Source organism: Rana temporaria, chromosome 11, assembly GCF_905171775.1.
Source record: "Rana temporaria chromosome 11, aRanTem1.1, whole genome shotgun sequence".
Classification (NCBI taxonomy): domain Eukaryota; kingdom Metazoa; phylum Chordata; class Amphibia; order Anura; family Ranidae; genus Rana; species Rana temporaria.
The window spans coordinates 111,629,533-111,655,035 of NC_053499.1; the positions used below are offsets into that span (position 1 = coordinate 111,629,533).

Genomic DNA, 25,503 nt, shown 5'->3' on the forward strand with positions numbered 1-25,503 from the left:
CTTATCTCCTTGATTGGACTCTAGTTGGCTGACACCTCACTCCAATTAGCTCTTGGAGATGTCATTAGTCTAGGGTTTCACATATTTTTTCCACCTGCACTGTGAATGTTTACATGGTGTGTTCAATAAAAACATGGTAACATTTAATTTGTTGTGTGTTAATAGTTTAAGCAGACTGTGGTTGTCTATTGTTGTGACTTGAAGATCAGATCACATTTTATGACCAATTTGTGCAGAAATCCAAAATTCCAAAAGGATTCACATACTTTTTCTTGCAACTGTATATTATTATATAATGTGAGAGAATTGTGAGTGACATCTAGATAATATGATAATGCATATCACCAGCTGTGACTCAACATAGGTTCCCATCCCACATTTCCTGCTAACCCAGATTGTTTAAATCTGAGCCTCACTGTTCTTACAGCCATGAGTCAAAGCATCTGGGGAACTATAAGGTGTCTGAGGTGCTAATGGCTCCAGAGCTCTAAGTGTTGAGTAAAATATGCCGAAGCATATTAAAAGGCTTGGGTGTCAAAATAAATGCAACAGACCACATAAAACTACACCTCTAAACACATTAAAACATGCATATCCATTAAAAAGTATTAACAGCAGTAAAAAAAGGTGTAACAGGAGGAAAAGCATCAAGATACGGTTATTGAGACTGAATATATATATATATATATATATATATATATATATATATATATATATATATATATAAAATCATGCATTATGTGTGGTAGAAAGTAGCATTTTTAAAATGCTACAGAGTGAATCCACTCTTATTACTCTCATACATGTCTCCTCAGTCTGCTTTATCTGCCTTCCATGTGAGTAATAATGATTTTTCATATAATAGTCATAAAGGAGCGCTGCTCCTAAAATATGTGACAGACCAGGTCAGCGAATATTTATAAGAAAAGTGTCCAGAAGTCCCACACTCTTAAATAGGAAACACTGGTGGTGGAGCTAACCTCCCTTCCCTGCACCTTTATTGCAGGAATCCCCAAACTTTTTAAAAGAAAAGACCAGTACACTATTTTAGGTCTGGAGTGTGGTCAATGAGAGTAAAAATGTCCTGGCACTGTAGGTCAGTATGAATATAAATGCTCCTTTGTTGGTTTTCAGCAGTAGTAAACATTGTCCCTATATCATGACTTGGTGGGATTGAGAGAAACCTCTGTGTCAGTGACAGTAAACACATGTCCTGGCATTAGTGGTCAGTTAAGCCAAAATCCTATTTAATTCTCTTTGCACTGTGAGACATCAGATTTATCACAGATGGTTGATGTAAGCCAGTGGTTCTCAAGCTTAGTCATCAAGTTCCAGACCATGTTTTGGGAATTTCCCTTAGATAATATAGCTCTTATTAATACCATGTTATTGGTATTGATTTAAAGCAGCTGTGCAAAGTAAAGGAAAACCTGAAAACATGGCCGTTGAGGGTACTTGAGGATTGAGGTTGAGAACTACTGCTGTAAGATTAACCCAGATTAAGCCTAGGTTCACATTGGAGCAATTTTTCATGCGATTTGAGAGATCAAATTGCATGACAAGTCGCAGGCCATTGGCGGCAATGGCACTGTTCCAACTGGTGCGTCACACCGATTGGCAAAAGTAGTTCCAGCACTCCTTTTGCCGATTTCAGGTGCTACTTCAATAGACATCTGTGTATGAAGCCACACAGATGTCTCAAGTAGCACCTGAAATTGCGCTACTTCAAGTGAAATAGCGCAATTTCAAAGTAGCAAGGTCAGCGTGATTTCAGCTGCTACTTGATAGACATCTGTGTGGCTTCATACACAGATGTCTATTGAAGTCGCCCCTGAAATCGGCAAAAGTAGTGCAAATCGTTGCGGCGCTGCAAAATTGTTGTCGCACCAATTGGAACAGTGCCATTGTCTCCAAAAGGCTATGCCTTGTCACGCGATTTGATCTCTCAAATTGCATGACAAATCGCTCCAATGTGAAACTAGGCTTAATCTGACAACTGCCGATTGCAGCAGCTGTCAAATTAACCCAGATTAACACTTGAGAAAAAATAGTGCTTGCTGGGAATGGGAGGGGTTATACTAGACTTCTCTTACATCTTTTGTTTCTCAGCGCCTAATTTTCTAAAGGATTACCTTGGAATTGCTACCACGCCATTTCTTTAAAGAAAAAAAAAAAAAGGCTGCTGACACTTAAGATAGAATCACACTACTGCATGTCAGGCAGGCATGCATGCAAAATCACTCGCTCTCTTGACAAATACAGAAATGCTTTGCCTTTTAGCAGATGCACGGCAGTTAATAGAACACCCATGCACCTGCCAATATGCCGTTTTTGCCAAATCTGCAGAATGTATTTCATTGCAAAGTGTTTTTGCAAAATGGTCTGCCCGAAACACGCTTGTTCGCACCTGTAGGGGTGAACCTAGACTCAGTTGCACCAAAGAGATTATTGTCCCTTCCAAGTTACGTCCCCTAACCCTGGGATGGTATATGCCTAGGATTGTTGCTTCTAGTTCAAATTACAAATACTAAAACAGACCAATGACCTGCATCTTTAAGACTGTAGGTCTTGTAGGGCCTCTTTTATACCATGTTAATTTGTACGTAAAGAAAGTCTTACATAATATTTCTGTTAATATGTCTTGACACCTGTACATTTTTTTTAATTTAATAAACAGTTTTGAAACAAAATAAGCTGCCAACATAAATTATTTGTTTAAACTTCATATAAATTTGCTATACATGTACATGCATTAAACAGTGTTCTTAAAAATAAATAAAATAGGCATTTAGTATTGAGAATTTAATAAAAAAGGAACATTTTGCGAGGGATGTGGTCCTCAGCGTGGTCAAATAAGTCAGTTTACTGCGAGATGCTAATAAATCCGTAGCACAGATTTCTCATTATAAAACTATTTTGTGTTAAACAATGTTAGTGATACAAAACAACAAACTTCTTAATTTCATTAACTTGATATCTGCACATTGCTTTGTAACTGATTTTGCTTATAAAATGTATAAACTTTAAAGCGGAGTTCCAACCACAATTAGCATTTTTTAAATGTATGTCCTTTCATCCTGCGTTTTTATAATCTAAATCCGGTCACTTACTATTTTACAATCCGCCGCCGATCCGCATAGATATTCAAAAAAGATAGTTTATAAAACTATGTCTACACCGTTGTCATTTTGCTTGTGGGCATTGTGAATCCTACAAGCACTTACTTCCTGGAAGTCTTGGATGGGGAGTGATAATTGGACAGAGCACTGAATCCTGGGAAATGATGACACACATTTCCCAGGGGCATTAGAGGGAGATGATGTCAGAAAGGCAGATTTCATGGGACTGCATAGCAACAGGCATTTCCAGATGAGTAAAAAAAAAAAGTTTTTTATTTTTTTTTACTTTTTTAGGTCTAATGAGCACAATAATGAAAAAAAAATTTGGGATGGAAACTCCACTTTACGGTAACGGTTTCAAAGAGGTTGAATTGTTTAGTTGTGTTTTTTGTTTTTTTGCAAATTTTATTGAAAATGGTTTAAAAATGTCCCCCTATTGTATGAAGTGGGGTTGTACCGATACCATTTTTTATTTTTTATTTTTATTGGTGAGTACAAGAACTTTGCAGTGCAATTTGCATGAATGAAACATTTTTTGTGTGCAAATTGCACTGCAAAGAATCGCATGAGATTTGAACAGGGATGCCATCATCGGTGGACCAGGACACCCATGTAGATTATTTAGCATGTGACCAGATATAGTGCTCAGCATAAATGAGTACACCCCAACAGATTTGTCAGAAAACCTTTCCTTTCCTTACCAACATTTTCTATGGGACACTATACTAGAAAATACTCCCACAAACGTGGGCCATTGCTTTCAACCAACATTAGTTAATTTGCACACACAAAAAAGTATTTTTCCTAACAAATTCCTTCAAGGCCAAAAACGAATACACCCCAATAAAAGTCTTTGGCGCACAGCAAAATTTTAGACAACAAAACCCTAATTAGCAAGAATTCAAATACAGGCGAGTCGAATTAATCATTAAACAGGTGTCCAGTAGACAGTTGATTATAAAAGGGCGTTGTTTAGCAAAGAAAACCCCTTCCCATTTCATGCTGTCAGCAATTGCACCACATGGAAGAGAAATGTCACAAGACCTGAGAAAGAAAATGATTTCTTTACACAAGAAAGGTGAAGGCTACAAGAAGATCAGCAACGATTGTCAGAATACTGTGGCAAAAGTGATACAAAAATTTAACAAAGATGGAACTGCAACCATCTCACAAAGACGTCCAGGCCATCCATGGAAGTTAAAACACCTCGACACGAGCGTCTCCTGTTGAGAATGGTTGAAGAAAATCTCCAAGTAAATTCACTACAGTTAGCTAAAGAAGTAGAAAGCCAAACTGGGGTGGTCATTTCCCATGACACAATACAGCGTACACTGCAGAGGAATGGCATGCATGGCTGTTGTCCATGAAGGAAGCCTCTCCTAAAGCCCATGCACAAAAAAAAAAAAAAAAACATGCCTAGAATTTGCCTGGGCCAATGCTGAAAAAGACTACTGGGACTCTACTCTGGAGTGATGAGACCAAGAACTGATGGCTTCAAAATTGTACGGCGTTGCAAAGGTGAGTACAAAGAAAAATGCATAATGCCCTCGGTGACACACAGTGTCTTCCTGCGGGGCTGCATTTCACGGATTGGTATCATGAATTCACAGATGTACTGCTCTATATTGAAAGAGAAGGTGCTACCATCACCCCGTACCCTTGGTCGTCGTGCACTTTTCCAACATGACATTGATCCGAAACACACATCTAAGGCCATCGTTGCATTTCTGAAGAACAAGTGATTCAGTGGCCAAGTATGTCTCCTGATATGAATCCAAAGCCTATGGGGAATTCTGAAGAGACAACTTGCTCTATAGAGCCTGGATGTTGGATAAAGAGTGATGTGCTAGTTTTTGAAAAATGGAAAAAAGAGGTTCATACAACTTGTTTATTGCAAGTCTAGAAGACTTGGTGCTGTCTTTACAAGTAATAAAGGTCATACAAAATACTAGATGTAGTTAGTTTTTGTTGTGGGGTGTATTCATTTTTGCATCAACTAATTTCAGTAAAACTGAAGATTTTGTAGTCCAAGTTTTATTATTAACCTTACTTTCATGTAATGAGCTAAACACAGTTATATTAAACCCAGTTTTGTCCAAATTTTGGAAATTGTTCTTGTGTTCATTGAGATATTGATTAAAAATGTACTTTTCAAAAGGGGTGTACTCATTAACGCTGAACACTGTATAAACTGCGAGTTCTAACATTTTTTTAAACTGCCCACTATATGCCGCTTTTCCCTTTCTACACATAGAGGAGTGGTGAGGGAAAATCGCACTGCATTCCTGTTTAAATTGCATGCAATTCTTTGCAGTTCGATTTCTGCCTATTCATTTTGTATTGACGCAAATCGCACTGCAAACTATCTGTTTTGGGAGCATTTGGGCGAGTACCGATACTCGCAAATGCTTTGTATCGGCACGAATACTGGTGCATCCCTAGTATCAAGTATAGTTTATTTTACAGGGAAACTGCCATGGCTTAAAATGCTAATTCGTATAAGTAGTGCTTTGGATCTCATATGATAATATATTGTTTAAGCAATACAAAAGATGTTTAATTATATGTATTTCTATTATCCCTGACCTTTTGTAACACTATGCACGTAATGTACTCTGATCTATATCTGAGGTATTCAGAGACTTGTAATTTGGCCTTTTTTCAAATAAAAAATGTTGCTAAGTGGGACAAGAACATGTTGGCAGAAATGCTGACATCTGGAAAGGTCTCGTAGGCCACTCAGGGGACAAACAAGACGACATTGCAGGCTTGCTTCCAAGTGACAGATTGTACTTCAGGAAAGGAGTAGAGATGCAGATCTTCAATCTCAAGAATAAGAACTGATCCATTTTAATTGTGGTAGTATGTTACAACAAGTACAATGATACTGCAGAGCTCTGTAAATATAATATCAGCATTATGCCTCTTATATCATTCTTCTTCTAGGTATTTGTTTGCTGTACAGATTAATTGTGTACATGTACATGCATATCTAACCACAAACTAGAAACACAGTGATTATAGGTCAAACACAACGATTATAGGTCGAACACAACAGTCTTTTCTGCAGAATTTTAGTATGGCCTCCTCATATCCCTCATGAGTTTCTCCAGTTTGAATTCAAAACACACTAAACACATATATTTATGTAAAAGGTCCAAAACAGTGCTGCATGAATGTGTTTTAATGCAAATCAATTCAATATTCACCTAAATCCCACACATTAAGCAGCGGTATGGGTGTAGGGTTGCCACCTTTTCTTCAAGTCAAACCCAAACACTTTAAAACATAAACTATACATATATTTTGCAATTAAATAACATTTCTCATCAAATGAAGTTAAGCACAAGGTTTCCCCCTTTACATCAGAGTCCACAGAGTTCCACTTTTACTGTAAAGCGGGACTTTGCTGACTCATCTAAGGGGGAACACTGAGAACTCTGATGTACGGGGAGGACTCTGATGTAAGGGGGGACACTGTGGCCTCTGGTGTAAAGAGGAATTCTGATTCAGGGGATGCTCTGAGAACCATGATTTACCTTAGTGTACTTAGAGGCAGAAGAAAGAAGGGGGGAGACTTCAGTCACAGACAGGGATGGATGGTGAGCTCACTCACCCCTTGGCAGTCAGCACCTCTCATCCAGACGTATCTGAGGCTGCTAGACTTCAAATTTCCGGCCCCCACTTTCCTTTTCTGAGGCACAGTACCCGGGATTGGCAGACACAGACGGGTGGGGGGGGGGGAATGAGCAGATCAAGCCTTCTCTCTGCTCCCGTCTATGTGGTGGAGGGGGAATTGTTAGTGCTGGCTTTGAGCAATGTGAAAGCGAGTGTAACAGACACTCTTGGCTTACACAACTGCAGCCAGCAACCCTGCTGGAAAGCCATAGTCTGGTCTGAATAATGGGGGGGGGCACCCTTTTTTACCAAATATAATCAGGAATTTTAAAGTCATCCTAATATGTGGCTTCTGGTATTAACGCCCAGTGAAGGGGAGCATATCAGGAATTACATTACTATACAATCGGATCCCTGGATAAATAGCTCTCTGAAGCCAAGTTTTTGAACCAAGTTTAAATCCATCTAATAGTGTCAAGGTTACTTTGATTGAGCAGGGCGCATAGAGTTTGCCAACATATTATGGGTTGGCGAAACACATTTAGATTTTTAAACTTAATTTGACATACACCATATGAATGATAGTATGAGAATAACTATTTTTCTACTAAACCATAAGATATGTAATTATTTAGATACAGACCATTTTTTGGATTGGCCAATTGTTTAGTAACTGGTGGGGTTCAGTATTCCACATGGTGTGGGCAGTTGACCTATTCCAAAATGTCCGTTTCTGCAAGGGGGACACTCAGAGCTCAGACCTGGGCGTTCCTTTATACGATGTAGCGTATAATAGGCAGTGTGTCAGCACGTAGCCCGTGCCCCAGGATGACGTGATTTGTGACAAATGGCGTAGGAATGAGCTGCGTGCTGACATCACCGCGAATAACGCAAGGTCCTGGAAGGAACGGGCTGCTATTGAAAGCTGTCCGGCTTTAATATATTTTATGATGTGCTTTTTATCTACGTTACACTGTAAGTGCAATTCAGTTTTTTTATATATATTAAAAGGTGCCTCTTTATCAAGGTGTCACACAAGAAACATCTCATGATGGGTAAAAGCAAAGAGCTTTCTCATCCTTATTGTTGCAAAACATACCAATGGCATTGGTTACAGAAGGATTTCTAAACTTCTGAATAGCCCAGTGAGCACTGTTTGGGCCATAATTCAGAAGTGGAAAGAATATAATTTCATCATAAACAGGCCACAACCAGGTGATTCTCGCAACATTTCTTACAGAGGAGTAAAAAGAATTATCAGAAAAGTTGTCCCAGAGCCAAAGACCACTTGTGGAGAGCTTCAGAAAGACCTGGATTTAGCAAGTGCAACCGTTACAAAGAAAACAATAAGTAATGCACTCAACCGCTCCATGGTATGCAAGCTCACCACGCAAGACTCCATTGCTGAAGAAAAAGCATGTTGAAGATTCTTTATAGTTTGCTGCACAACATTTTGACAAGCCTGTGAAATACTGGGAGAATATACAGTAGTCTGGTCAGACCATAATACACACTGTGTTTGAAGGTCAAATGGCACTGCACATCACCCCAAAAACACCATACTAACAGTGAAGTTTGGAGGTGGGAACATCATGATGTGGGGCTGAAACTTCATATCATTGACACTATGTTCACACCTATGTGCCTTTTGCTGCAGTTTTCAATTTGCAGAAATGCACTACAGTCCATTTAACATGGTTTCCTATGGTACACGTTCACATCTATGTATATTTTAGCCAGTGTATTTTTGAAAAGGGTCTGGGAATTTTCCCCCCCACAGCAGATTGCATTTTGCATGTAATAGACTTCAATGAAGTTACACCAGAAACACAAGTGTTGAATTTTTTCTCCCTTTACAATCACTGTATATAGCCATTTGCTAAGGAGCAGGCCTGGAAGCCAGCCGCCACGTCCGTAACAACCAATGAGTAATCAGCTGTCAGCAGGGTACCCAGCTGAATGTAAAAAAAAAAAAAAAAAAAAAGGATCGCTGGCAAAAAAAATCATAACCCCCCCGATCCAAACCAGGCCCTTAGATTCTAGGATGGATTTGAAGGAGAACCCCACGCCAAAAAATAAAAAATAAATGGCGTGGGGTCCCCCCAAATCCACACAAGATCCTTATCCAAGAATACAGCCCGGCAGGTCAGGAAAGGGAAGGCATGAGCAAGCGCCCCCCTACTGAACCATGCCAGGCTGCATGCCCTTGACATGAGGGGGGAGGGGGCAACATAATTGACGATAGATCTGCATTAGGGGACATTATTTTGGATTTTCAAAAAATAAATAAAGATGTATGTGACACTTTTTTGGTGAATGAGTAGGGGTACAATGGGGTACCCCATACTCATTCACATGGGTGAGGCAGGATCTGAGGCACTTGTCTCCATCAACATGAGGTCAAGGTGCTTTGGGCACCCTAGGTCTGGTATGGATTGGGGGGGGGGGGGGCACGCCATTTTTTTATTACATTTTTTTTATCAATTTTAATGTGGGGTTTCCCTTCAAATCTATACCAGACCCGATCTGGGGGGACCAATGTTTTTTTGTCGCCAATTCTTTTTTTCTTTTTTTTCACATTACCTTTAGCTTGACTGTAGGAATAGTGTGCTTAGGGTAATATTCAGCAATTTTCTTTTACCACACACACTGAGTCTCCCTACTGAAGAAGACAGTCATCCCAATGACCATCTAAATGATTCAGAGAAGGATTGTGAGAAAGTGCTGTGGTCAGATGAGACAAAAATGTTGCCATTTGACATTAACTTGCCGTGTTTGGAGGGTGCTGACTATGACCCTAAGAAGTTAAGGATGGATGTGGAAACATGATGCTTTGGGGCTGTTTCTCTGCTAAAGGTACAGGCCAACTTTGTCACATTGAAGGGCCAATGGACATGTATAGTAAAATATTGGCTGAGAACCTTCTTCCCTCAACCAGAACACTGAAGATGGGTCATGGATGGGTCCATCCAGCATGATTTTGTAAGTTTGCCCACTTACAAAGAAATGAAGGGTCTATAATTTTTTTTTATCATAGGTGTATTTTAAATCATGGGCAGAATATCAACCAAAAATCCAGAAATAAAACTCGATACAAATGTTATTAAGTTGCAGTTCAGTGAGTAAAATAAGTATTTGATCCCCAGGCAAAACATGATCTTGGATGAGAACCTTCTTCCCTCCAGAACACTGAAGATGGGTCATGGATGGGTCTTCCAGCATGACCAAAAACATACCACCAAGGCAACAAAGAAGTGGCTCAAAAACCAGCACATCAAGGTCATGGTATGGCCTAGTCACTCTCCAGACCTGAATCCTATAGAAAATTTATGGAGGGAGCTGAAACTTTGCGTTGCCAAAAGACAGCCAAGAAACCTTAAAAGTGATTGTAAGGCCCCTTTCATACCTGTGGACCGTTCAGATCCGCCTGTCAGTTTTTTCATGCAGATCTGAACGGGTGCTCCATGTATCTCAATGGAGCATCAGATGTCAGCGGTGACATGTTCGCTGACACCCGATCAGCCCCGATTCGATCCTCTCCGCTAAAATGTGACGGATGCAAACCCTATTTTGCATCCGTCTGGCGGACTGCTGTTCTTTTCATCCGATCCCCCATAGAGGAGAGCGGAGATCTGACAGGACGGTCCCTGCACAGTGTGCAGAGACAGACCGGTTATCTGCTGGCTCAGAAGGGATCAACAGAGCGATCTCCGCTGAGCAAGCGGATGTTTAAAAACGGATCCCCACGTCTGAAAGGGGCCTAAAGGCTTGTTTAAAAATAAAAAATAACAAACTTGGTATACTTACCTCCTCTGTGCAGGTGGTTTTGCACAGAGCAGCCTGGATCCTGCTCTTCTCTGGTCCCTCTTTGCTGCTCCTGGCTCCTCCCTCCTTTGAGTGTCCCTCAGCCAACAGTTGAGTCAGAGCTCCATGGATTCATTGAGACATGGAGCCCTGACCTGGCCTCACCCCCTCTCTCCTTTGATAGGCTGATTAACAGCCACGTGAGCCAATGGCACCGCTGCTCTGTCTCAGCCAATCAGGATGAGAGTCATGGATGGCTTAGGGGATCGTGGACATCGCGGGAGCGAAAAGGGGCTCAGGTAGGTAATTAGGGAGGCGCTTCTACACACAGGCTTTTTTTAATCTTAATACATAGAATGCATTAAGATAAAAAAAAACTTCTGCCTTTACAACTCTAAGGCCCCATACACACGATAGAATCCATCCGCTGAAAAATCCCAGCGAATGGGTTTCAGCGGATAGATCCTATGGTGTGTACACTCCAGCGGATCTGTTTCCGCAGATATTTATCCCCTGGGATGGATTTCCAGCAGATAAATATTTGATGACATGCTATCAAATCTATCCGCTGGAATCCATCCCAACGGATGGATCCGCTGGTCTGTATAGACTCACCGGATCCATCCGTCCGAAGGGATCCCCCGCATGCGTCGTAATGATTCAACGCATGCGTGGAATTCCTTATATGACAGCGTCGCGCACGTCGCCGCGTCATAATCGCGGCTACGGCGCGACACGTCATCGCCAGAGGATTTCGGCGCGGATTTTAATGCGATGGTGAGTACACTCCATCGCATGGAAATCCGCACAAATCCTCGAGAGGATTTATCCGCGCGCTGGACCGTATTCGCGGATAAATCCTTTCGTGTGTATGGGGCCTAAGGATTTAGAGAAAATCTGGAAAGAAAAGTGGATCAAAATCCCCCCTGAGATGTGTGCAAACCTGGTAACCAACTACAAGAAACGTCTTGTAATCGGTTACCAGATTTTGGGCCACTCTTCTTTGCAGATCTAAATCCTTAAGGTTTGTTGGCTGTCTCTTGGCAACGCAAAGTTTCAGCTCCCTCAATACATTTTCTATAGGATTAAGGTCTGAAGACTGACTAGGCCACTCCACGACCTTAATGTGCTTCTTCTTCAGACACTCCTTTGCTGTCTTGGTGGTATGTTTTGGGTCTGTATACACTGACCATTGTTTAGTAATTTAGGCATTTATGAATACATATAAAGGTAAATCATTCTATGAGGAGTTTTCTCTAAATATGTGTAACCTTTTATGACTGTGGGCATTAACTTTTACAAAGAGGTTGAATCTTATATGTTCCCTTGTCTTTACATAGCCCTGTAGATGTGTACCTTGCAACAGATGGGTTGCAAAAGCTGCACTTGCATTACAATAGTTTATCTTGGTTTAGCTGCTGCTCCATCCCTTTGGGAAGTCTTCCTGACAAACATTTGATATCACGGACCTTGCTTGTTTTGCAAAAAGTACATTTAAGAACTTTTTGTAATGGCGATGGGTTGGTTTTTATGTATAACATTACCTAGGCATTCACTTATTTATATATCTCTAGATACTTTCATGACTATGTGGGTCAAACTTAGATCCGGTTTTTATTTCCCCAGTGATACTTCCTGGAATTCATATATCATTATTCGGGATCATACAATGTTATTCGATTTTCACACATGGCCATTTCTCGAAATTTATGTATTTACATTGTTGTTGCATCATTTTAGATGGTTTAAAAAACATCCTGATGAAGCCGACTGGGTTTTGAGAAATGCACTGAAAATTATCTCCATCTCACTAATATCTACCAGCAACCTTCGGAAGGAATATAACAATTTGTGCATCATTATAAGAATACCTGTGCCATTCAGTGGATAGTACAAGATAGAGGTATGGGGATATACATAATTTCCTGCATTAAGTACAATATACATACAGGTTATTTTTATGCAATATTATAATTGCAATAAAAGATCTTATATATCATAATTGAGTATTGACAGCATAAAAGTCCCATGGTATAATATCCTTTGTTCATATTTCTTAATTTTGAGATTTGATATTGTGATTACCAGTCCAAAAACAATATCAATTATTTATTATTAGTGTATTATTTATGATATTTAACCTCTGGTAATTCATCGATTTACTTTCTACCAGTCAGGTTGTTCACTGGACTTAAAGCGGAGTTCCACCCAAAAGGGGAACTTCCGCTTAATCCACTCCTCGCCCCCTTAGGCCTTGTACAGACGAGCAGACATGTCCAATGAAAATGGTCCGCGGACCGTTTTCATCGGACATGTCTGCTGGGAGGTTTTGGTCTGATGTGTGTACACACCATCAGACCAAAATCCCCGCGGTCAGAGAACGCGGTGACGTAGACGACACCGACGTTCTCTGACACGGAAGGTCAATGCTTCCACGCATGCGTCGAATCAATTCGACACATGTGCGGGATTTCGGGCCAGCGGACATGTCCGATGAGTTGTACTAACCATCGGACATGTCCGACGGACAGGTTTCCACCGGACAAGTTTCTTAGCATGCTAAGTAACTTTTGTCCGCTGGAAACCTGTCCGCTAGGCCAGGAATCCGGTCCGCTAGGCCGTACACACGGTCGGAACATGTCCGCGGAAACTGGTCAGAGGACCAGTTTCAGCAAACATGTTCGGTCGTGTGTACAGGGCCTTACATGCCACATTTGGCATGTAATTTTTTTTTGGGGGGGAGCGGGGGCTTCAGGAGGAGTGGGACTTCCTGTCCCACTTCCTCCTTCTGCCGAGGGGCTGCTAAGGCGAATAGTCTAATCGCCGTTTGGCAGCCCCTCCCTGTAGGCGATCGCCTGGGACACGTGACAGTCCAATCAGATGGCTCGCGCATGCACAGTGGGTGCCCGGCCGTGAAGCTGAAAGCTGTCACGGCCGGGTGCCCACACTTCGAATAAAGACGCAGGCCGGAGAGGGGGGGAAAGGAGCAGGGCCCCGGCCGACGCGTCGCTGGAACGTGGAGCAGGTGAGTGTATGTTTATTAAAAGCCAGCAGCTACACTTTTTGTAGCTGTTGACTTTTAATAAACATTAAAAATGACTGGAACACCCCTTTAAACAGCCTAAATATCAATTCAAACTAAAAATTATGGGGTCCTAAAACTTTTGACTGGTAGGATATATATATGGTATTGACAGGGAAAATTCAGACACGTATTGAAGGAACAAAAAATGTCATACATCTATGCCTGACACTGGAGCTCCAGCAGCAATATGCCTCAGCTTGGAGCTCCTTAACCTTAATACAAACGTTTCAACATGCCACTGATTGACACCTGCATTAACAACGTCAGACATTCAGTGACATTATGGAAGTAAACAACAGGCCAAAACTTGATCTACCTCAATTCTGCCAGTGTCAGGCTGGAATCCACGAGCTGGATCTTCAGTAGTCACTCTACACTGAATTGCACAGCCATTGATACGGATATTTTCCTGCTTCAGGCCAAGCTCAGGCAAACTTCTTCCTTCTGCTACATGGATCTGGGCATGGACCAAGTCAACACTGTAAGAAAGCAAGACAGGTAAAAATGTATACGCATCTTAAAAAAAATAGTCCAAATTAAAAGTAGACTCTGTCACAATGGAAATACATGTTTGATTAGGCTAACAAGCAATACCATGTTTTACATACCAATTCTGAGGCAGTGAAGCTAAACCTAACAAACAGTATGCAGAATTTGAGTTCGGGAATGTCAGCCACTCATGTATTTAAGGTAATGACCATATTTAGCCTTAAGCCTGATGAAGAGCACAGCAAGTCAAAAACAATTATTATCGCAGTTAATTCAGATTGATTTAACCACTTTCTGATGGCCGTACGACTATATACGTCCGCAGCGTGGTTCTAAATCTCTGGGACGCCGTCTTTATACGGCCTCCGCTCCTCCGGGCCACTGGGGAGCGCGCGAGCGCCGTATCACTGAGATGCCGATGCGCGTGCCTGGCGGCAGTGATGTCCGCCAGGCACCCGCAATCGGCGGTTACAGAGACAAGGACGTGGATCTGTGTGTGTAAACACACAGATCCACGTCCTGTCAGGGAGAGAGGAGACCGATCTGTGTCTCTTGTACATAGGGACACAGATCGGTCACCTCCCCCAGTCAGTCCCCTTCCCCCACAGTTAGAAACCCTATGCAGGGTACACATTTAACCCCTCCCTCACCCCCTGGTGTTAACCCCTTCAATGCCAGTCACATTTATACAGTAATTAGTGCATATTTATAGCACTGATCGCAGTATAAATGTGAATGGTGCCAAAAATGTGTCAAAAGTGTCCGATGTGTCCGCCATAATGTCGCAGTTCCAATAAAAATCGCAGATCGCCGCCATTACTAGTAAAAAAAAAATACAAAATAATTCTGTCCCCTATTTTGTAGGAGCTATAACTTTTGCGCAAACCAGTCGCTTATTGCGATTTTTTTTTTTTTTACCAAAATAATGTAGAACAATATGTATCGGCCTAGACTGAGAAAACAAAATGGGCTATTTTTTATAGCAACAAGTAAAAAATATAATTATTTTTTTCAAAATTGCCGCTCTTCTTTTGTTTATAGCGCAAAAAATAAAACCGCAGAGATGATCAAATAAGGTGGAAAGATATACTATTGTTTTACTTGCTACTAGTAGCTTAGCACAACAGCATGCCAAACTTAAAGAGGCTGCACATATTACACCTGATGCTGCATTCATAAGCTTTGTGAGACGTCTAATCATCTCTTATGCTGGAATTAGCAGTACAATTTTTCATAGCAGGAAAGAACAAACAAAAGAGAAACAAATGAGCATTGTAGTCATAGATAGCGCGAGCGCGCGCGTGGCCCCCGCCCCCATTCCAATAAAGGTGCATCACTTTCTATGTACAATGAAGGAAAGAGGTAGACGCAGAGTGGCCCATGGTGTATGATGAATTTATACACAATATTGTCTGAAAGAAAGAGGCCTCAGTTGTCGAAACATCTTCTGTTTATTAGACCAAAAGTGCTTTTTCCAGTGCTTTCCAACAATTTAAGTTTACTGGATAAGACATCTTACAACACATGCATACACAATGAGCCAGTAAATCTAGCATATTATAAATATATGCATGTCATATAGTCACAGCTATTGCTAGCTGAGGAAAGATCTATTCTAGTTTATTTCAGAAGGAAAAACCGTTCTGGAATTGACCGAAAATAGAACTGTACCAACATGTATGCTGGCCAGGGACAAACTAGATATAATTCCTTAAAAAATAAAATCACCTGCACTGCTTGCGTAAAATATATATTATTGGTTTAACAAAGCATAGTGAAAAAGACATACACTTTCTCAAACTTTATTTTCACACAATTCAGGTAAAAAATGCGTGCCCTTAGGTACCCACATGCACATATCATATGTTAACTTGGTTATGTCCTTTTCAACATAATAAACGCGCAGTATCCTCATTCTTCAGCGCGTGATTATTTTGATAAATAATCAAAATTCCCTGGCATAATACTGTATATCTGTATATGGATCACTTTACAGATGATACCATGTCTGGTTAACGCTTGGAGTAATGTTTGATGAAATATGTATTTCTTTTGAATAGTCAGAAAGAGACACCCAGGGGTGTATTTACTAATAGCAAATAGACTGTGCAGATAATTTCAGGAAACAAAAACGAATGACCACACTACAAAAGATAAGGATAGAAGATTTATTGTGTAAAAACATCTGTAGCTAATAAAATACATTTAAGATTTAATATCTCATATATATAATATATGGTTTAAATAAGAATTCTTTTGACCAGAAGTGAAAGCTTTAACAGCATTTATTAGAGAAAGATATTAGTCCATCTACTATACCGCATACATTTACAGTCTTTAAGCAAGGGAGTAAATATTAGTTTCAAATACAAAGTATGTACATCACACTACAAATATCAACCAGAAAATATTATGACAAAGCATGTATATGGTAAGTGCTGGGAGATGGTCTCTGATAATTACCTCAAATAATGACGGCCTGGGCCCAGGTCACCTCATCCCTCTCAACACTATTGATTGAGGCTCCGTCTTTTATGGGCCCCTTTCCTATGGACTTACACATGATTGGCTACGGTTAGCTCTCCCCCTCCCTTGGGCGGGTCTCTCCCAAATATGGGCCATATCCTTCTACCGGAGTTTTAGTGATAATTCGATTTGAAAATAAATTAATTAAACATAAGTTTGTTAACTTCCCTTCAATGGCTATTCATGGAAGAGTACAGCCAATCAAGGCGGCTCCGTATAGTCTACAGATTCCAGCTGTGAATTTCTTCCTGGCTTGTTTGTATATCAAGAAGGTATGGGAGACTGACCGTCTCCGTGACACCTACAGTAGGTGAACCCGATTTTGTGTCAATCTCGCTCTCTTTCTCGGCGAGATTGAGCACCTACGAGCCCCATCGCGGGAGCCAGCGCCGAGCTGGCTTGCCGCGATGGAGACAGAGCCGTCATAGAAGCGACGGGAGATCCGACTTGGATTCCCGCCAATTCTACACGTGTGCGGCGTTTGTTATGAATCCTGAGGGGGAAGTCCCCGCCGGATTTTAAATAAAAATCCGGCATGGGTCCCCCCTCAGGAGCATACCGGGCCCTTAGGTCTGTTATGGGTTGTAAGGAGAGCCCCCCTACGCCGAAAAAACGGCGTAGGGGGTCCCCCTACAATCCATACCAGACCCGTATCCAAAGCACGCTACCCGGCCAGCCAGGAAGGGAGTGGGGACGAGCGAGCGCCCCCCCCCTCCTGAGCCGTACCAGGCTGCATGCCCTCAACATGGGGGGGTTGGGTGCTCTGGGGCAGGGGGGCGCACTGCGGCCCCCCCACCTCAGAGCACCCTGTCCCCATGTTGATGAGGACAGGGCCCCTTCCCGACAACCCTGGCCGTTGGTTGTCGGGGTATGCGGGCGGGAGGCTTATCGGAATCTGGGAGTCCCCTTTAATAAGGGGGCCCCCAGATACCGGCCCCCCACCCTAAGTGAATGAGTATGGGGTACATCGTACCCCTACCCATTCACCTGCAAGAAAAGTGGTAAAAACACAAATAAACCACACAGTGTATTAAAATATTTTATTTTTCTGCTCCGGAGGCCCCCCCTGTCTTCTTTATTAGCTCTTTTACCAGGGGGAGCTTCTTCTTTGACGTCTTCGGGTGGGTGGGGGCCGCCGTCTGGTTCTCTTCCACCGCCGGGGGGGTGGCTTTTAAAAAAGCCCCCACCCCCCCGGCGGGTTTCCTCCGGCGTCTTCGGCGGGGCTCTTCTTCTTCCGCTATCCCGACGGGTCTTCTCCGCTATCCGGGGGGTCTCGCCGCTCTCCGCTGTTGCCTCGTCGCACCCCGGTTCTTCGTCTCGCTGTCCGGTCCCTTCTTCCGTGCTGTACGTCTTCTTCCGTGCTGTGAGTTCTTCTTCCGCGCTGTGACGTCATGTTCTTCACTTCTCTTCTTCTCCCGATGTTGACTCGCCGGTCCTCCTCGCTGAAATGACGGATGCGCGCCTTGCATCGGACCTATATAGGCCTCACAGTCCCATCATGCTCTGTACCTACCCATGTGATACCTACCCACGTGGGTAGGTATCACATGGGTAGGTACAGAGCATGATGGGACTGTGCGGCGAGACCCCCCGGATAGCGGAGAAGACCCGTCGGGATAGCGGAAGAAGAAGAGCCCCGCCGAAGACGCCGGAGGAAACCCGCCGGGGGGGTGGGGGCTTTTTTAAAAGCCACCCCCCCCGGCGGTGGAAGAGAACCAGACGGCAGCCCCCACCCACCCGAAGACGTCAAAGAAGAAGCTCCCCCTGGTAAAAGAGCTAATAAAGAAGACAGGGGGGGCCTCCGGAGCAGAAAAATAAAATATTTTAATACACTGTGTGGTTTATTTGTGTTTTTACCACTTTTCTTGCAGGTGAATGGGTAGGGGTAGGATGTACCCCATACTCATTCACTTAGGGTGGGGGCCGGTATCTGGGGGCCCCCTTATTAAAGGGGGCTCCCAGATTCCGATAAGCCTCCCGCCCGCATACCCCGACAACCAACGGCCAGGGTTGTCGGGAAGGGGCCCTGTCCTCATCAACATGGGGACAGGGTGCTCTGAGGTGGGGGGGCCGCAGTGCGCCCCCCTGCCCCAGAGCACCCAACCCCCCCATGTTGAGGGCATGCAGCCTGGTACGGCTCAGGAGGGGGGGGGGGCGCTCGCTCGTCCCCACTCCCTTCCTGGCTGGCCGGGTAGCGTGCTTTGGATACGGGTCTGGTATGGATTGTAGGGGGACCCCCTACGCCGTTTTTTCGGCGTAGGGGGGCTCTCCTTACAACCCATAACAGACCTAAGGGCCCGGTATGCTCCTGAGGGGGGACCCATGCCGGATTTTTATTTAAAATCCGGCGGGGACTTCCCCTTCAGGATTCATAACAAACGCTGCACACGTGTAGAATTGGCGGGAATCCAAGTCGGATCTCCCGTCGCTTCTATGACGCGCTTGCTGGGATGTGCTGTCACTATTCCAGTGAGTGCAAGATGTCGGCGAGATCTCGGCACCATGTCGCCGAGTATCAGCGCGACGCTGTCGTGCTAAAAGCACAATATCACAAACACCTACTGTAGTCACCCAGCATTCATGCATATCAAACGGAGAGTGTTAAATAGATATATTCAGGCTCTAGACTGACAGTACAGTCAACCCTTTACAAAAACCATCTCCTACACAGTGACACTACACATCTAAAATTATCCTAATATATATATATACACACACACACACACACACACACACACACACACACTTATATATAATGTACAATTATTCCCAGTTGCTAATGGCGATTAGACATCCCAATTCTCATAAGGCAACACATCCAACATCAAGGAACGATTATAGCCACAGCATCATGACACGCACAGAGGGATGTATGGTTGACACATTTTACAAATTTCTTTGTTTAATCATAACCCCTAAATAGACTGTGTACTTTGCAAGTGCAGGTGTTCCAGAAATCGGTAAATGAGACAAAGATTCACCTTTCAAAAAATACCCAATAACATGCAAGGAAAAAATAAAAGAAAAAAAACACAAAACATGTTTGCTTGCACAAGATTTGGATGATGGAAGTTTACTCATTTACTAAGCTCTGGAGCAATTATACTTGCAAAGTGCACAGTCTATTTGACTTTAGTAAATCCACTCCCACTCATTCCCTAAATTAATCTGTAAATACCTACAAATATCAGTCTTTTAAATTGTCATTGGCAGAATTATTGGAAATCTAACCTTTATATAAACTCTGACACAGGAACTAGCTATTTGGTGGTCATTGGTCTGTTTACTAACTATTATATCACAACTGGAAGCATTGCAGACATTAAAAATAGCCCAATGCAAATGAGAAAAATGTGTTTTTCTCTTGCATTGTGTCTACAATATACAGTATGATGAAGACTCATTCTTGGCTCCAGTAAGAAAAAAAAAATGTAACGTGGTAGTTTGATTGCCTGAGGGTAATCCTAATTTATTTATATGTTGTTCTTTAAAATAAATGAGTACTGCCTGTGATGCTTGTTTTATTTACACTAACATACAATTGTTTCAGGACAAGCTTTCAGGGTATGTCCTCTTCGTCAAGGTCCAAGCAGTACACCTCTCTCTTTAAAATAACAAAGCCCCTTTCATTTTTGTGGATGGAAAGGAAATCATTCTTGGAAATTAATTCATGGAAATCCTTCAATAACTTAATAGTAGAAAGGATTGTCTCTGATTAAATGGCAGTGCCGATAGGTTGATCAGGCACTGGAAAGAGTTGCAAAACCCTATTCAGGAACCACCAAGAATGTAGGTAAAGGGGTCTTAAAGGTACATTTTGTCCCCCCTAAATAACTTCCTTTACCTTAGTGCAGTCCTCCTTCACTTACCTCATCCTTTGATTTTGCTTTTAAATGTCATTATTTCTTCTGAGAAATCTTCACTTCCTGTTCTTCTGTCTGTAACTCCACACCGTAATGCAAGGCTTTCTCCCTGGTGTGGAGTGTCGTTCTCGCCCCCTCCCTTGGACTACAGGAGAGTCAGGACGCCCACTAACACACAGCTCCTTTCTCTATCTGCAACGTAGAGAGCGTCCTGACTCTCCTGTAGTCCAAGGGAGGGGCGAGTACGACACTCCACACCAGGAAGAAAGCCTTGCATTACTGTGTGAAGTTACAGACAGAAGAACAGGAAGTGAGGATTTCTCAGAAGAAATAATGACATTTAAAAGCAAAATCGAAGGATGAGGTAAGCGAAGGAGGACTGCACGAAGGTAAAGGAAGCTATTTAGGGGGAAAAATGGTACCTTTACAACCCCTTTAAAGTGTAATGCATCTTCTGCACAGCAAACAAAATATATTTTAAAAGTATTTTAGCATTTATCTAAAGCCAAAAAAAAGTTTAACATTGAATAGGGTATTTGGGGAGATTTTCCTTCATTTTCTTTCCCGTAGACACACCTGGAAGGGAGAGGTAATCTCCCAAAGTGAGGGAAAACTCTTTTAGCCAGATCTAACCCACAAGTGTCCCCATTGAAAGTTCTCACTATTCCCGTTCTGGTGAAAACTAAAAATTTGGCATTTTCCCGTAGTTTTAGTCTCGATTACAATGGTTACTAAAACAAAAAATAAGGCTATTCTTGCTAGCAGTGCAAAACTTGACAGGGAGGGGCAACCGTGCCAGGAAAAGGCATGAGTGTAGAGTACTTATTTTAACCAAGTAAGGGTAGAAACCTGGGCAAGTAAAAAAAAAAAAAAAAGAATCTATGTGAACCACAAGTCTGGGAATTTTGTAAAGGTATCACTGGCATCAGCAAGTAGCTCTTCCATCCTCACAATGTAGTTTAGTTGAGTTACTCATCAAGGCATGAGTTAAAAAACATGGCATGACTTAAACATTAAGCAGGGTCTGTTTCGATTTCTTATCTTATCCTAATAAGAAATCGAAACAGACCCTGCTTAATGTTTTTGATGGACCCTGGGATCATAGAAAGAAAGGCTATTTCTGGCATTTCCAGTCGTGTTTTACCCACGATTAGGTGGCTTAACTGAATTAAAGATTTCCAGAACCATCTGATTCTGGGGCAAGACCACAAGAGGAGAGGGGTTCCACTTGGCTCTCTTATGTTGCATAACTGGGCTTCTGTAGCACCTGGTCACAATTTCGAAATTCCTCTCTTGTGACTATGAAGCTAAGGTTTTCGTCCACACAACTGCCGCTTACAGGATATTTTCTTTTTCAGACCATTCTGTAAACCCTAGATATGGCTGTGAGTAAAAAGCCCAGTAGATTAGCAGTTTTTTAAATACTAAGACCAGTCCGTCTGGCACCAACAACCATGTCACATTCAAAGTCACCTAAATAACCTTTCTTCCCCATTCTAATGTTCAGTTTGAACTTCAGCAAGTTGTCTTCACCACATCTAGATGCCTAAATGCATTGAGTTGCTGCCATGTGATTGGCTGAGTAGCAATTTGCGTTACCGAGCAATTGAACAGGTGTACCTAATAAAGTGACTGGTGTTACATAGTAGGTGAAGTTGAAAAAAGACACAAGCCCATAAAGTCCAGCCTATGTGTGTGATTATATGTCAAGATTACATTGTATTTCCCTGTATGTTGTGGTTGTTCAGGTGCTTAACTAATAGTTCTTTAAAACCATCGATGCTCCCTGCTGAAACCACCGCCTGTGGAAGGGAATTCCACATCCTTGCCGCTCTTACAGTAAAGAACTCTCTACGCAGTTTAAGGTTAAAGCGTTTGTAAAGGAAGAAAAAATTTGCTTTAAAATAACAAACATGTTATACTTATATCCACTGTGCAGTTCGTTTTGCACAGAGTGGCCCCGATCCACGTCTTCTGTGGTCCCTCGGCGGCTGTCTCTGGTCCTCCCCACAATTACTCACCACAGTCATGCGAGAGCTTGCATGGTGGTCAGTAATTGCGGGCGCGCTCCAGTGACACAACGAGCGGCCATAGCCGCTCGCTGTATCACTCGGCCCCGCCCCTCGGCACACCACGTCACTGGATGCGATTGACCACAGCACCAGCCAATGGCTGCGCTGCTCTCAATCCATCCGCTCTAGCCAATCAGCGGCCAGGCTGAGCGGCGAAGAGGATCTCGGGACCGTGCGGGACTTTAGACGGGTCAGGTAAGTAAAACGGGGGCTCGGGGCCGGCAACACCAGATGTTTTTTCACCTTAATGCATAGATTTCATTAAGGTGAAACATTTTTTTAATTTACAACTCCTTTAAACCTCTTTTCTTCTAATTTTAATGAGTGGCCATGTGTCTTATTAAATTATTTTCCGCTGAAAAGTTTTATCCCTATTGTGTGGTAAACAGTATGGTATTTAAAAACCAAAATCATATCCCCTCTCAAGTGTCTCTTCTCCAAAGAGAATAAGTTCAGTGCTCGTACCCTTTCTTTATAACTATAATGCTCTAGTCCCTTTATTAGCTTTGTTGTCCTTTTCTGTACTCATGCCATTTCCAGTACATCCTTCCTGGGGACTGGTGCCCAGAACGGGACAGCATACTCCAGGTGAGGCTGGACTAGAGTCTTGTAGAGCGGGAGAATTAGCGATTACTTAAGTTAGTCCCCTTTTTAATGCATGCCTATATTCTATTTGCTTTGTTAGCAGCAACTTGGCATTGCATGCCACTCCTGAGCCTGCAATCTAATAGGACCCCCAGGTCCTATTTCATCCTTTATTCCCTTTAGAGGTTCTCCCCCCATTGAGTAGATTGCATTTATATTTGTGCCACCCAAATGCATTATTTTACATTTTTGCACATTAAACCTCATTTGCCATGTAGTTGCCCACCCCATTAGCTTGATCAGATCTTCTTGCAAGGTTTCCACATCATTCAAAGAAGTTATTGCCCAGCTTAGCTTAGCTTAGTTACATCCACAAATACAGAGATTGAACCGTTTACCCCATCCTCCAGGTAGTTTATGAACAAATGAAATAGGATTGGTCCCAGGACGGAACCCTGGGGGACCCCACTTTCCACCCCTGACCATTCTGAGTCCCCCCCCATTTATCACCACCCTCTGAACTCGCCCTTGTAGCCAGTTTTCAATCCATGTACTCACCCTATGGTCCATGCCAACAGACATTACTTTGTACAGTAAATGTTTATGGAGAACTGTGTCAAATGTTTTAGAAAAATTCAGATACGCCACGTCTATGGGCCTTCCTTTAAATAGCAGCTCACCTCCTCATAGAAGGTTAATAGATTGATTTGTAAGGAAAAGTGTACTGTGCTCATGCGCATGGTCACCCTGGTTACTGTCACACTTTATATACTTTTCCCACCTTTCTCCCCTTCTGTAAGCTGGCATGACATTTGTAATAATGCCTTCTTCATACAAAGTATTCCTTGTCACTATTCACTTGTAATCTGTAATTTTCTCGTAAACTGTCTGGTGTCTGACGTTGGCCAAGTTATACGCGTGTATCTCAGCATTACCACAGTCCAATTTGATGGCACTTAAAATAATCCCTTTTTTAACACTAAAGGGCTCAATAGCCCATATAGGAGATCACTACTTTGGAAAGAATCGTTGGCCTCTAAAGGTCGATGTTCTCTGTGTCCAAAAGACCCATATTGTGGTCACTAAATCTACCCGCGGCCGTGCCAAACTCTCTCACTCGCCAACGTGCGTGTCAAACGTAAATGGGGTTATGATAGCTATTAGAGTCGCAGTCAGCATTTCAGCTTCATGTCTCACGCCTTTAAAATTAGTGAACATCTATGCCCCAAACACTCATCAGAAAAGCTTTTTTTTGGTACTTGATAGACAAACTACAACCTTATAGATGTAACCTTATAAATATTTGTGTTGATTTTAATGTTATAGACTTTCAATAGACTTCACTTACCCTACCCACAATTCCTCCTCCCTCCTGTCAACTCTTCTATCCAATGAAGAGTTGTTTGATGCTTGACACTGTATCCATGGCAACAAAAGAGACTACACCTTTTGTTCTACCATGTACGAGGTATACGCTAGAATTGATTTCTTTCTTGTTGATAAATTTACTCTGCAAAGAATTTCACGTAATCGGGCCTCGCATCCATTTTTATTATTTTGCTTAATAATATTCTTTGAGGCTCAACTTCTCTATCCTTTCTGCTCCTACTATTAAGAAGCAGATTGTTTCAGAAATCACCTCTTTTTTTAAAACCAATAAGGGCTTGGTATCTAACCCTAGTCTATCTATGGAATGTCATGAAGCCATTATAAGGGGCCTCCTAATTAAAGCAGGGTTCCACCCACAATTTTTTTTAAAAATCTGCAGCTACAAACACTGTAGCTGAGGACTTTTAATAAGGACACTTACCTGTCCTAGGCACCCGCGATGTCGGCCCTCCCAAGGCCGATCCCTCGAACCTGGCACTCCCCGATGGCGCCATCCTCACTAAGGGAAACCGGCAGTGGAGCCTTGCGGCTTCACTGCTCGTTTCCTACTGCGCATGCGCAAGTCTCGCGACACTTTGTGAATGGGCGGCTGCTTTCTGGGATACACAGTTCCCAGAAGGCAACGCACCCCATTTCCCAGAAGACACCTTGAGGACGACAAGGAAGAAGACCTGCCGCGGTATGGAAAGAGGCAGATTAAAAAGATCCGCATATCAACCGCCATTTCTGGTAAGTACATTTTTTTTCCGCAAAATGTTGGTGTCATTTTTTTGGACCTCCCCTTTAAACTCTCTGCCCCTGAGAAAACACAATGCAGGGGACAGGTTTCTCAAATCATAGCTCAACTTTGTACCCTTGAATCTCATAACCAAGCTAAATTCCATGTTCTTTTCACAAATGAAAAAAGCCCTTTCGAAACCAACTCAGCAACCTTTTTCAAAATACATATGATT

General features: G+C 42.5%; 1 protein-coding gene across 3 annotated transcripts in view; it reads right to left on the reverse strand.

Annotated features, from left to right (window-relative positions):
* PC (pyruvate carboxylase) overlaps positions 1–25,503 on the reverse strand; it is a 671,516-nt gene that overhangs the window by 282,882 nt on the left and 363,131 nt on the right. For all 3 annotated transcript variants that reach the window (XM_040328827.1, XM_040328828.1, XM_040328829.1), the window contains one exon: positions 13,943–14,105. In XM_040328827.1, the coding sequence (XP_040184761.1) occupies positions 13,943–14,105 (163 nt within the window). The remainder of the gene's footprint in view (positions 1–13,942; positions 14,106–25,503) is intronic.